This window comes from Vulpes lagopus, chromosome X, assembly GCF_018345385.1.
Source record: "Vulpes lagopus strain Blue_001 chromosome X, ASM1834538v1, whole genome shotgun sequence".
Lineage (NCBI taxonomy): Eukaryota > Metazoa > Chordata > Mammalia > Carnivora > Canidae > Vulpes > Vulpes lagopus.
The window spans coordinates 27788453-27802619 of record NC_054848.1 but is presented as its reverse complement, the minus strand read 5'-3'; the positions used below and the strand labels follow the sequence as shown (position 1 = coordinate 27802619).

Below are 14167 nucleotides of genomic sequence, written 5' to 3'. Positions count from 1 at the left end.
ATACACATTAGAATTTGTGATTTCTTATAAGTAGAGTATTTCAATGTGTAGTTAGAATGAAGTATAGAGGGATATTCATTTTTCACTCACTTGATTCCAAATAAAACACATAATAGATTATGTTCCTGGCTTATAATTTAAAAGAAAAATATTTTCAACTTTTGTATAAAAGATAAGCCATAATAGACTGTAAGTAAAATATGAAACACTAGTTATTTGAGTGTCATGCTGAAATGTTTTGCTATATTCTGTATTAAAATTCTGTTATGCTGTAGACTTATCACATTTGGAAACAAAAGCTAATTTTCTACCAATTAAGCTCTGAATGTTTACCAGTCACAAGCTCTCAATAATTTATCACAGTTTTTGGAGCATTTTCACATTCGTTGACCTGTCTGACCCTAACAGTGACCTGGCTAGGAGGGTACCAGCCCAGATACTTCTATTTCCCTTTCACTAGTGGGAAATCTAAACCATAATAAAATTATGTGTTTGCTGAGAGATATTACTAAGTTGGGCAATGGTAGAACTGGGACAAGAATTCAAGCAATCTGTACTTCAGGCCTGGTGATGTGTATCAGTTGAGCAGATTCAGGGAGTCTGCTGTATGAGTAATGTCCATTATAAGTGGTAAAGATCTAGAACTTGAGGTGGAGAAGACAAAGCTTCACTTGTGATTCTCACCTCTTCTGGCTCTTCAAATTTACCATGAATAGCTCTGTTATTGTCATAAATGACTGGTTGGCAGGTATTTCATGAAGAAGGAAGAACAAAAAGGTTCTAAGACAATACTTAGGAGAAAATCCCTGTATCAGTAACTACAGTGGTGGTATTGAGCTCTGAGATATTTCTATATTATGTGAAGTTCATGTTTTACATTAAGTACAATGGTAAAGGGCTCCCCTCAAGAAGACCAGAGACTGTGAGGAATAAAACAATCAGGAAACGTAAAACCTTAAAATACCAAAGAATGCCCAGGAATGCAGTGAACCCTGGCATAGACATACTCGTGCTGGAATGCTCCTTAGGACTCCTGCTCTTTATTTTCCGGTATCCCAATTGAATGGTGGGAGCTGGAGAATGCAGAGTCTATTAAGCTGCCACAGAACATTACATAGTAGCCTTCATGCAAATAATAACAGCAACAACAAACGAGCCTTTCCAGGTTTATTCATTAGCACTTCATAAACTTGTAAAAATAAATAATATATGGAAGTGACTGTAAAGGCACAGGGGAACATGCTTCTTCATGTTAAAAATCTCACTATGTTTTTAGCATAACCACCAAGACAAAATTTCATTAACAAATCAAGACAGTCATGCTTACCTTTGAAAAATAAGACTTCGGAAAAGAGCACATTTCTTGATCTAGGAGTGTATTTTCTGATTTTGAAAAATAAACAAATAGGGAGGTAAAATGTCAAAAAAAATTTAGATTAAATTATAACATTAGGCTTCACACCCTTGTCAGGTAGGTTAGATAAAATGTATAGTTCAATCCAGTCAAACTTCTGCAAAAATGAAATATGAAAATACTCAAAAACAACTCAGCATCTGTACATCTCGCTTGGTTATGTAGCACACATTACAAGGCATACTGAATGTTGTCTGTTCCACTGAGTAAAGGACATCACAAAAGAACACAGACTTGTAGTCAGATGGATCTGAGGTCAGACTGCAGAAACTCAATCCTGTGGCCTCCGTGGTCTCAGATAAGTTACTTAACTCATCTCAGTGTCTGGGTGTCACCTGTAAACTGTACCTTTAGAAGTGGCAAGTATACCCTCACAGGTTCCTTGAGATCAGTCAGGTAGTACTGCAGGATCAGTTAAAAGGGAGTAAGAATGATCTTTTCAGGGAAACCTACAATAAGTGCTTCCCAGTACATCAGGACATGTTTTTCCACCCTGGACCATATGGTAGACAGTGAAGATATAAGGCATGCCATTTTATAATATGCTGCTTTGGTTAGCAGTTTGTAAAAACAGCAAAATTGAGAAGAGACTCATAGAGTTGGCTAAACATTAGTCATTAGTACTCGGCCTTGTTTTAGTCTCAGGATGGGTGTTATTTTATTTCTTTCAATGAGTTACTCGATGGTATTTCCATTTCACCATTGGTGAGGTAAACTTGCTTATCCTTTTTAACTTGCTATGTATTTAAAGTAGGAAAGAAAACAAAAATCCAGAAATGTTATTTTTCATAAGGCTCATCACACATAAAATTCATTTAGCTGGGAACTATATTCCAGAGTCTGAAACTAAAATCAAATGACTATGACATGGGCTGCTTGCTGACTCCTTTTCTTGTAAATCCTAGTTGCTGCTGCATTGTGTGGTCCATGGCACATAAGTGTTCCTTTCATAGTGGACATACTCCTGGGAACACTTTATCTCTTCATGCCAGTCTTGCTGGGCACAGTTCGGCTCCTACATTCTATCCCTGGCCTCAGTATATTCAAGGGTCAAGATACTTAAGTTTTACTTTCCAAATGAAGAATCAGTTGCCTTTATCCAAATATTCCTCTGATAGCAACTTTTCACTTCTGTTTTGAAAAACCAACTCAACCAAACAGAGAAACTTAGATGAGAAATGTACTTGGTGTGCATGACGAAATGGGATGGTAATTAAATGGGAGGGGAGAGCATCCCCGTTGCGGATCTAAGCATAAGATGATAATGGAGTTGTGATTTAGCCCATGAAAGTATGTTAGAGTAAGTGAACCAACCGTTAGCTTCTCTCACTGCTGACACAAAATGAGAACATAAATAAAAATTAATTTCTTCTTATCGCTTCATGAGACATTATAATCATTTTTGTTTATGTACATAATGTTTACATAGCTTTACAAAAATATGCATTACTTCTAAGAGCCCAAAGGGTTCATATACTTAAGTGAAAACTCAGAGAAACACTTTTTTTCCTCTAGAGAAGTTTTCTAATCCTAATGTAGTGATTCTTAAAAAAAATTATTTAGCTTTCTGTCAATCCCATTTGATCCAGTCTCTTAGACTTGTTACATCCCTTTAGGCAATGAAAGGAACCAGCATCTTTGAGTGATTATAGAGCTGACTGATAATCTTCCAGTTGCTTAGCTTTATTCTTTGTAATTCAAATTAGAGCCAATATTTCTAAGTAATAACCAGATAAGTCCATAAATTCGAGCACTGTGTACATCTATTTACATTTGTGCATATGGCATTACAAAAATCTACCTGTGGGCAGAGATGTATAGCATATGAGCAAGCAATTTCTAATTCACTTATCTAATTTAACTGAGGTGAGTAAAAAGCATCATGCTCACATTATAACAGAAGTGATTTAGATTCAGTTCATTGAGAGTTTTCTAAGAGTAAGATAGGTTAAAGCAGTAGAATGTTTTAATAAAGGCTATGAATACTCTCTTGTGTTGGAAATCCTTAAACAGGAATATACTTCAAGTCTAAACAACTACTTGTAAAGATTTAATAAGTACCTTTCTAGAATGAGTAGAGTAAAGTAGATGACCCTTGCTGGTTCTTGGAAGATTTGAGGTAAACACAATGATCAAACAAAATGTAAATAACTATCAACACTTATGTAACTCAGTTCAAATTAAAACTGCTTTCCAATACATAATCTTGTTTAATATTTTAGCAATTCTTTAAGGGGTTGGTAAGAAAATAATCATTTTCTTTGAGAGAAAGGAAATGATGTAGCCACAAATTTCCTGAAAGTCACTTGGTTTTGTTTGGGAGGAGGGAAAATAATAATAATAATAATAATAATAATAATAATAATAACAACAACAACAACAACAACAACCCTCAAGGAATTGCCAGAGTCATTATAAGAAAATGATGTATTTAAACTTTTTTATTTTTTTATTTGTGGTGTACCTGTGATGTACTCAATCAGTTGAGTATCTGACTCTTGATTTTGGCTGAGGTCATGATCTCAGAGTCATGAGATCAGGCCCTGCATCAGCTCTATGCTCAGCATGGAGTCTGCTTTTCCTTCTCCCTCTGCTCCTCCCCACCCCTGTCTGCTCTTTTCTCTCTCTCAAAAATAATTAAATATTAAAACAAATTCTTTTGTAATTTGAGAAGACATACATGTTTGTAATCCAAGCAACTGACTAACCTAACACTTAAATCTAAGTTGTTTAGCTTGAAATACTTGTATCTTCCCCACATAAAACATAAAATTACAAAGTGATAGCATTTATGTATTTTGGAAGTTGAATCAATGAATGATTAAAAATATCTTCTATTTAAACAATTTTAAATAATTTTACCCTAGTAATTGAAGTGTATTTTCTAAAATTTCCACCTGTAATAAATATATCTTTAATTTCAACAACTTTAGTTTCGTGACATATTTTGTGCCATGCCACAGAATCAGTGTCTCTTAAATATGTCTTTTTTATTAGTTTGTTAGGGCTGCAATAACAAAATACCCAAGACTGGGTAACCCAGTTTCTGTTAACTGGGTAACCTAGTTAACAGAAATTTCATCTCACAGTTCTGGAGGCTTGAAGTCCAAGATCAAGGTATCAGGTTTGGCTCCTTCTGGGGCCTTTCTCCTTGGCTTTCAAATGGCTATCTTCTCACTGCATCCTCACATGGTGTCTCCTATGTGCCCCCATGTCCCTGATGTTTTTCTGTGTATCCATATTTCCTCTTTTTATAGGGATACCTGTCAGATTGAATTAGATCCCACCCTAACAGCCTCATTTTAACTTAAAATGCTCAGGTATAGGTCCTATCTATATAGGCCCTGTCACCTAATACAGTCAGATTCTGTGGTAGAGGGGGATAGGACTTCAACCTATGAATTTTGAGGAGATACAGTTCAAATGTCCATTGAATGATGAATAGATAAAGAAGATGTGGGGTACACACATACATACACACACCTATACACACAATGGAATATTACTCATCCATCAAAAAGAATGAAATCTTGCCATTTGCAATAACAAGGATGGAGCTAGTTAATATTATGTTAAGGGAAATAAGTCAATCAGAAAGACAAATATCATATGATTTCACTCATGTGGAATTTAAGAAAGAAAATAAATGATCATAGGGGAAAATATGAGAGAGGCAAAATAAGAAACAGACTTTTAACTATAGAGAACAAACTGATGGTTACCAGAGGGGAGGTGGTTGGGGGGATGGCTGAAATAGGTGATGGGGTTTAAGGAGGGCACTTATTGTGATGAGTACTGGGTGATGTATGGAAGTGCTGAATCACTATATTTTATACCTGAAACTAATATTACACTGTATATTAACTAACTAGAATTTAAATAAAAACTTAAGATATAAATGTTTCAAAATGTACATATAGGTACATATTGGAATAGTTCTGTCCTTAACTCATTGAAACTACACTTCATATTATGGATCTTTCAATTAACATCTTCTCTCATTAGATATAAATGTTTCTAAGGAAAAATGTAGATGCAAAAAAAAGGAGACATAGCCCAGCCCATAACTTTTTAAAAATTTTTTTTATTGGAGTTCAATTTGCCAACATAGAGCATAGCACCCAGTGCTCATCATAACTTTTTTTATATTTCAAGCTTTAAATTAAATTCTAGTCTGTTAACATGTATGGTAAAATTGGTTTCAGGTCTAGAATTTAGTGATTCATCACTTACATATAATACCCAGTGCTCATCGCAACAATTGCCCTCCTCAGTAACCATCATGCATTTAGCCCAAACCCTGCCCACTTCTCCTCTAGCAACCCTCAATTTGTTCTCTATAGTTAAGAGTCTCTTATGGTTTGCCTCCCTCTCTCTTTTATGCCCCATTCCCCTATGTTCATCTGTTTTGTTTTTTAAATCCCACATATGAATGAAATTATATGGTATTTGTCTTTCTCTGACTCTGTCTTATTTTGCTTAGCATAATATACTCTAGCTCCATCATTGCAAAATCAAGATATCAAGATTTCTTTTTCTTTTTTTTTTTTATGGCTGAGATCTAAATGTGAGACAGCAGGCAGCCCTGGTGGCACAGTGGTTTAGCGCCACCTGCAGCCCAGGGCCTGATCCTGGAGACCCGGGATTGAGTCCCACGTCGGGCTCCCTGTGTGGAGCCTGCTTCTCCCTCTGCCTGTGTCTCTGCCTCTCTCTCTCTCTCTCTCTCTCTCTCTCTCTCTCTCTCTCCCCCTCTGTGTCTCTATGAATAAATAAATAAAATCTTTAAAAAAATAAAATAAATGTGAGACAGGAAACCATCAAAATCCTAGAGGAGAACACAGGCAGCACCCTCCTTGACCTTTGGCAATAGCAGCTTCTTACTAGACGTGTCTCTGGAGGCAAGGGAAATAAAAGCAAAATGAGCTATTGGGACTGCATCAAGATAAAAAGCTTCTTCGCAGAGAAGGAAACAATCAACAAAACTAAAAGGCAACTGATAGAATGGGAGAAGATTTTGCAAATGACACATCTGATAAAGGGTTATTAGCCACAATCTATAAAGAACTTCTCAAACTCAACACCCAAAGAACAAATAATCCAGGTAAGACATGGGCATATGACATGAACAGGCATTTTTTTCAAAGAAGACATACAGGCGGCTAACAGACATATGAAAAGATCACTCATCTTCAGGGAAATACAAATCAAAACCATGATGAGATGCCACCTCACACCCATCAGAATGTCTAAAATGAACAATACAGGAAACACCAGATGTTGAGGATGTGGAGAAAGGGGAACCCTCTTACAGTGTTGCTGGGAATGCAAACTGGTGCAGCCACTAGGAAAACAGTATGGAGGCTCCTCCAAAAGTTAAAAAAAACTGCCCTAGGTCCCAGCAATTGCACTAGTAGATACTTACCCACAGGGCAGAAAATTACTGACTCAAAGAGGCATGTGCAGCCCAATTCTTAGAGCAGCATTATCAGCCCATAACTTCTATATTCTGTTCAGTTTTGACACACTGTATGCCCAATAAGTATCTGTTATTTGGACAGATTCATGATGAATAAATGAATGAATGAAAGACTTTCATTAACTGTAAATTAAATAAATATGGGATTGGCTGAATTATAAGGCTTCAATGAATTATCAAAATTATCTATTATTATTGGACTACCAAAGGCCCTTCTTAAAATAGTTTTCTTAAATAGGTTGACTATGTATCTAACAATATTTATTATTAGTTTTTTGTGACTCATTCATATAGTGAAAAAAACTACATGGTTAAGGGTATCACAGTAGTATATTATGGAATTTCTATGAAATTAACAACCTTAAGGAATCCAGTATAGGAATCTAGGTCTTTATTTGGATTTGTTTGATAGGATGTCCAACTAAAATTAATAAATTGTAATCATCAATCTATGAGATTAGAAATTTAAGATGCTAATTCAGCAGACACTAGGGAAACTATGCTATATCTGTTTTGAAGTCTCAGTACATTTTCTTTCATTTATGAAGATGGTGCTTCAGTTTGAGTGTGTTTCTCCCACATTTGACTCTCATCCCCACTGGGGTCAAAGGGATGCAATAAGCATCCCACAATTTGGCCTTTTACATCTTTATCCTCAAATCAGGCAGATAGTGTGGCTTATGGCTATAAGGGGTAAGATTTTCTCTGAAGCTAATATTTTCACAATTAATCCGTTAACAGATATGTTACATACCATTTTAACTGGTGTGTGCTGGTAGTCACTAGGAAGTTCGCTTAAAGAATTTCTAATATGTTTCAGAAAAAAAAATCCCAAATACTTGGTTGTAATGATTAAATGGCTAATATTGTTGAATTCATTGATTTATGGTTATCTTGCATTATTATTTCAGTGCTATGGCTTCTACCATAACCTAGCATCATTCAAAAAGAGTAGAGAGTGAAACTATAAAAAAATACGAAACTCAGTTACATTATGTTGAAAGCAATAATGTTTTTATTGACATTTCTGAAGAAAAACTGAAAACTCACTTGTGACCAAAATGTATGAGTACATGATCATTTTAATACTGTTAGTAAAATGTTTATTGCCTACTCTTTATTCATGCACAGCACTCCCTTTTTGAAAAGATGATAGGGTAGACAATTTTTAAAAGATGGGATAAGTCTTCAAGCCTCCTAGAAGTAGGTGGATTTTTTCATGATGCTAACTACACTTGTATTATTTGAGTCATATTTTAATATCTTCTATGTAGATTGATCCAAACATGTAGCATCAAGTATGCTAGAAATTATAACAAGGCTTATGTTAGATACCAAATATATGTGCAAAAAATATGAGTTATAAACATTTTTGTAGCCCTAATTCTATACAAAATAAAACATATCTATATTTTGAGCTACTTACCGTTGTAAAGATCTATGAGTTGTGGGAAAATAATTTTCTTATTTCTGTTAAAGTCAACAAGTTAAAATTTTAGACTCGGGATCCCTGGGTGGCGCAGCGGTTTGGCGCCTGCCTTTGGCCCGGGGCGCGATCCTGGAGACCCGGGATCGAATCCCACGTTGGGCTCCTGGTGCATGGAGCCTGCTTCTCCCTCTGCCTGTGTCTCTGCCTCTCTCTCTCTCTGTGTGACTATTATAAATAAATAAAAATTAAAAAAAATTTTAGACTCTGAAGTTCATCATAATGGAATTAAAATAAATGATCCATATTTTTTGTCTTATAACATTCCCTTTACACACCAATCATCACAGCATGTATTTTTTTTTTCATCTAAAAACCATTGGTAATTGGGTATATGACGGTAGGTGAGCAGCAGGATGACCGTGGCTGTGGAGGTGGCTGCAGAAGCTGGAACAGCCAAGGGTGGTCGTGGAGGCTAGAGCCCAGGGGGCAGGACAGTGCTGGTGGCTGTCATGCAGGCGGCTGGGGCAAGACAATGTCACCCAACTGTATGTGAAGCTCACGACAGCAATCTGGACACTCGAGACCTAACAGAACCACACAAATTTGATTCCTTTCTGACCTTCAGTTCAGTTCCAAGGGCTCCCAGGGCTTGTCAAAAATCCTAAGAAAAAGATCTCCTCGATGAAGGGTACACCTTCCCTTATGTTTGTCAAATGTGGGTAAAGACCACCCTCAGGGCAACTTTGACCTCATCCAGTCAACATTCTCTAGCTCTGGAGCCCCCCTACCGTCTCAATTGCCTGGGGTTTATACCCGGTAAAGTTACAGTATGTGTGATGAACGACTTGGATGAGATGATAGAGAAAGAATGATGCAGGCAGAGGAATCCCACAACTGCAGCCCAGAAGTCATCAAGTCCTGTGTAGGGAAAAGAGTGCAAATTTGGAAGTGCCTCAAGCTGTTTCAGATGCAGTGCCTTAGAGGAAAGGCTCAACCCACATGAACTTTGCAAATATTATTCAGAAGATACACTGTAGCAGCAGTATTTCTCAGTGGTGACAGAGGGACAGGGTGATATACTTACGGTCCTGAAGGCCTGCGAGAAACCTGGGAGCAGTTCTCCAACAGGTAGCCAATCCGAATCCTAAAGACCTCTCATATACCTTAAAGGATTATGGTTTTAAAGAGCTTCAAAGAGATGGGCCAGATACAGTGAAATAATAGAAGATGGTTAGGCAGTGCTCTCAAGCAAACTAAATCTCTCTCAGCATGCTGCCAGCACCAGCCATTCAGAATCTCCTCTATGTTCTCGTAGAGATGCTGCATCTTCTCCTCAGAATTGGCTTTTACATTCAGGTTTCATTGATCCTTTAATGGATAAAAAACAAACAAACAAACAAACAAACAAACAAAAAAACCTTGAATATGTCACCTGACCAGCCAAATGCCTCCAACATGAAATGGTCACTTGACTCCCATCACTGAAAAATCTGCTGCAGGCCTCCTGCTGCCCCCTCCACCACTGCCTTCAACCCATCGACTGGTCTTCAGTCCTCCTCAGGCTGTAAATTCAAACTCCAGTTCCCCTTGCACTCCCGCTGGCAGGGGGTACTCAAGACCTAACTGTTGACACAGTTTTAGTCAAAACACGAGTATCTTTTAGGGCCAGCAAGACAAAAATACCTTTAGGACATCTCTGGAAACCTTAATCTTGGTTCTGTTGTACTATAGTGTCCAAAGCCTGTGAGAGAAAACCATTCAGCGTCTCACAGAGAGTCCAGAAAAGTCTAAAAACAGAAGGAAAATGACCAAATTAAAATGCACAACATTGAGGTAACTGAAGAAAAGGAAGAAAACCATAAAATGAGGGGAGGAAATTGCCAAGCTGCCCAACTCTGGTCCAGATCCCATTGAAGGAGTTAAAGAGGGTTGTACTGCCTCCATGGAGCCACCTTCAACAGTTGAAGTCCTAGTATTTTGACAAAATACATTGCTATCTCCTATTAGACAAGGATGGCTTTAGTGCTGAGTATGATGAGTACAGGGTCTGGCCTGCCAGACTGTATGGAGACTGTTGCTAGAAGGTTTCTCAAACTGTATGCACAACAAAAGCAGCTTTCTCTGGGCTCAAAAGAATGTCTGATGTTAATGAAGAAGTCTCATGAGGAACATCAGAAGATCAAGCAGTCCAGTCCCAATTATCATGAAAAAGACAGATGGAAGTAACTTCCTAACAAGGTGGCTCACATCACACCTTTCAGAAGACTAATAGGTGAATTTGACCAAGAGCAAGCAGAGTCATGGCATGAGACCTCTGCCTGGACCAGAAGATGTGAATAAATTTAAGCATATTTATTTAAAATTCCAAATGAGTTGCGTGAGATTTATTTATTTATTTTTAAAGATTTTATTTATTTATTCATGAGAGATAGAGAGAAAGGCAGAGACATAGGCAGAGGGAGAAGCAGGCTCCTCACAGGGAGCCTGATGTAGGACTCGATCCCAGGACCAGGATCACACCCTGAGCCAAAGGCAGACGCTCAACCACTGAGCAACCCAGGCATCCCTGCCATGAGATTTAAAAAAAAAAAGAAAGAAAAAGAAAGAAAGAAAGAAAGAAAGAAAGAAAGAAAGAAAGAAAGAAAGAAAGAAAGAAAGAAAGAAAGAAAGAAAAAAGAAAGAAGAAAAGAAAGAAAGAAACTGTGCTTGTTGAAAGTTTCAGTGTTCATAAACGTGTTTATTTTTTTCCACAGTGTACTTTGCTTCCCTGGAATTCTGAATTTGCTTTTCCTGGTCCTCCCACTGCACCCCAAGACATGTTTGTCAATAAAAAATAAGTTTGTTTAATTTTGGAGATCCAGTGTCTGTACTTCAAATCATTTTTTTTCCTTAAAAACTTAGGTTTATCATTAGAAATGATTTATTTTTTAGATATTGGTGATCAATGTCCACTCTTTCTTTCTTAAAGATTTTATTTATTTATTAGACAGAGTGAAAGAGAGAGCACAAGCAGAGGTAGTGGCAGGCAGAGGGGGAGGGAGAAGCAGGCTCCCTTCTGAACAAGGAGCCCCAACATCCATACTTTAAAGTGATGTATTTTTTTTAAAGCCAGTCATGTGCAAGGTGAAATGCTTTTGGATAAACATAAGCCTATTTTCTGACCTTTCTTATTACAATTTCTTTGCCTTAAATGGTAGAATATATAGTAATTTGAGCTAAACTAAAAAAAATTGACATGTTTTGGAGGATTAAGGAATAAAAAAGTATATAAGTATGTGTGTGTGCGTGGATTTGTGTACACATGTATGTATACACACAGGCTCATTTGATCTAGAACAGTAAATGCACTCTGCAGGTTAACCTCTCATCTCAAGGGTTGCCTTAAGGTGTTTGCTAGCTGTGTGCCTAGTGGGGTTAATCTTTAGCTATACACTTCCCACTTGATTAGAGCAGTAGGGAGCACACTGTGGCCTCCTACTGTCTGAATCCATGTGTTTGACCTGTCTGTGCAGGGGTGGTGTGGATGTGAGCATGCATGGAGGATAAAAAGCTGCCATTTTCAGTAGACCAACGCTCAGGTTAAACAACTGATGAATGTTACTACTGTAGGTTTTTTTTTTTTCTGCTGTTTGTATTGTAGGAGACTAAAGCATTTCCATTTCAACAGTTTTTCAGCTTTATTAATGTTGGGCAAAATCAATATGTTATGAAAATGTAACAGATCATAGTTTTGGGGCAGAATTATAAAATTAAACATGTGGGTAGCCTATTTATATACTGCTATAAAGTATTTTTGGAAGAGATATATGCAAACTATTATGTACATGAAATGTATATTTAAAGATTTTTTTTCATCCTGGGAACCAGGAATATAAAAAAGAGCAGATACATCTAACCATAACATATTGTGATTTATCAAACAGCACAATCTTTCATTTCATGGAGTTTATCCATTGATGTGGATTGAAACTATCACTTGTTTTATCATGTGGGAATGTAAGTTATGTGGTCAAAAATATAAGAATTTTGAACTAATGTTGATTCAAGTTGTGTTGTCTTATCGTATGGTCTTTTCAGAATGCTGCCAATTGGGACGCTTGGGTGGTTCAGCGGTTGAGCGGTTGAGCTCCTGCCTCCGGGATCAAGTCCCACATCAGGCTCCCTGCAGGGAGCCTGCTTCTCCCTCTGCCTATGTCTCTGCCTCTTTCTGTGTCTTTCTTATGAATAAATAATAAAATCTTTAAAAAACAACAAACAAACAAACAAAAACCCCCAGAATGCTGCTGATTGAAAAGGGAAACATTATGTTTGCAAATCTGTTTTTAAATGTCTACCAGAGGGCAGCCTGGGTGGCTCAGTGGTTGAGCACCACCTTCAGCCCAGGGTGTGATCCTGGAGTCCTGGGATCGAGTCCCACGTCGGGCTCCCTGCAGGGAGCCTGCTTCTCCCTCTGCCTGTGTCTCTGCCTCTCTCTCCTTCTGTGTCTCTCATGAATAAATAAATAAATAAATCTTTCAAAAAACAAATGTTTACCAGAATTGTTTTGTAGTGTCTTTAATAAAGATATTTGTCTCCAGCATCCAGTGAATGCATACATGCATATATACATATATACATACCACTAATAATTGGTTTATGTTACATATTAAAATAGTGTGCATATAAATATTAGTAACATGCTAGAGATAGGGCAGTAACTACTCAGAGAATGTTATGCTTTTCTCACCAGATTGGTTTAGATAGTAAATTTACTTTGTAAGAATAGTCCAGATAATTTCTAAAGTCTACATGTGGATTTAATTTAAATCACTAACAATTTTCTACAATCAGGACATTAAAGCAATCCTAATTACATGGGATTTCTTCAAATAAGGGTCTTTAGGTATTCTATTTAGTAGTTGGACTTTTTTTCTTTAGGATACATTTTCAGACCTAAGGAAGATACCCATTCTGCATATTATCAATGCAAAATCTTCTTTAATTCTATATCTATGTCTTCGCTGTCTTACATTTACCATGGAGACACTTCATATAGTGGTGTGACAACTGTCTCAGACTTCTTGTAAGTATCTTTGCTTTTCAGTGCCAGTTGCAAGAGTGAGGGAATTAATCTAAAGACAAATGAAAAGCATAGTGCTCAGGTAATCATAAGCCAAAGCAGGAAGGGTGTCCTTTACAACTCCTAGTACACATAGGAGACTTGAAATTAGATGCTTTCACAAATCAGTACTGAAATTTTAAATGAAATTCAGTTAACAATTCATTGTTTGCTGATGTGATGGTGGGTTGTCTGTTCCCCAGGTACTGGGAGATCGATGGGCAAACATCTGTCGGTGGACAGAAGATCGCTGGGTTCTTTTACAAGACATCCTCCTAAAATGGCAGCGTTTTACTGAAGAACAGGTGAGTCATGTGGGGGAAATTGTATCAGTGAAAGTCATGGTGAGATGTTAAATGGGTAAAAGAAAACATGATAATCTACTGCAGTAATTACCTATTTTCTTTCTCGGAATTATTTGATTTCTTTCAGTGCCTTTTCAGTGCATGGCTTTCGGAGAAGGAAGATGCAGTGAACAAGATTCACACAACTGGCTTTAAGGATCAAAGTGAAGTGTTATCAAGTCTTCAGAAACTGGCTGTATGTATTTTTTAGCTTTCAAAAGTTGGGTTTTTTTTTTTCCAAAACCAGTAGTTTATGTTAACCCTGTTATTTGGTATTTTTATTCTTTCCAACCTTAAACCAAATGTTCATTGTTCTTGCTTAAATCATAGCCTATTCAATTATATCGTATTGTCAATTTCTTTATTAAAATATAGACAGCTATAGTATCTTAGGCAGCTTGGGCTG

At 37.1% G+C, this 14167-nt stretch overlaps 1 protein-coding gene and 1 pseudogene across 8 annotated transcripts in view; both read left to right on the top strand.

Annotated features, from left to right (window-relative positions):
- DMD (dystrophin) overlaps nucleotides 1-14167 on the top strand; it is a 2057113-nt gene that overhangs the window by 612811 nt on the left and 1430135 nt on the right. For all 8 annotated transcript variants that reach the window (XM_041741334.1, XM_041741335.1, XM_041741332.1 and 5 more), the window contains 2 exons: nucleotides 13621-13722; nucleotides 13850-13957. In XM_041741334.1, coding sequence (XP_041597268.1) covers nucleotides 13621-13722; nucleotides 13850-13957 — 210 coding nt within the window. The remainder of the gene's footprint in view (nucleotides 1-13620; nucleotides 13723-13849; nucleotides 13958-14167) is intronic.
- Nucleotides 2616-10659, top strand: LOC121483018 (annotated as a pseudogene).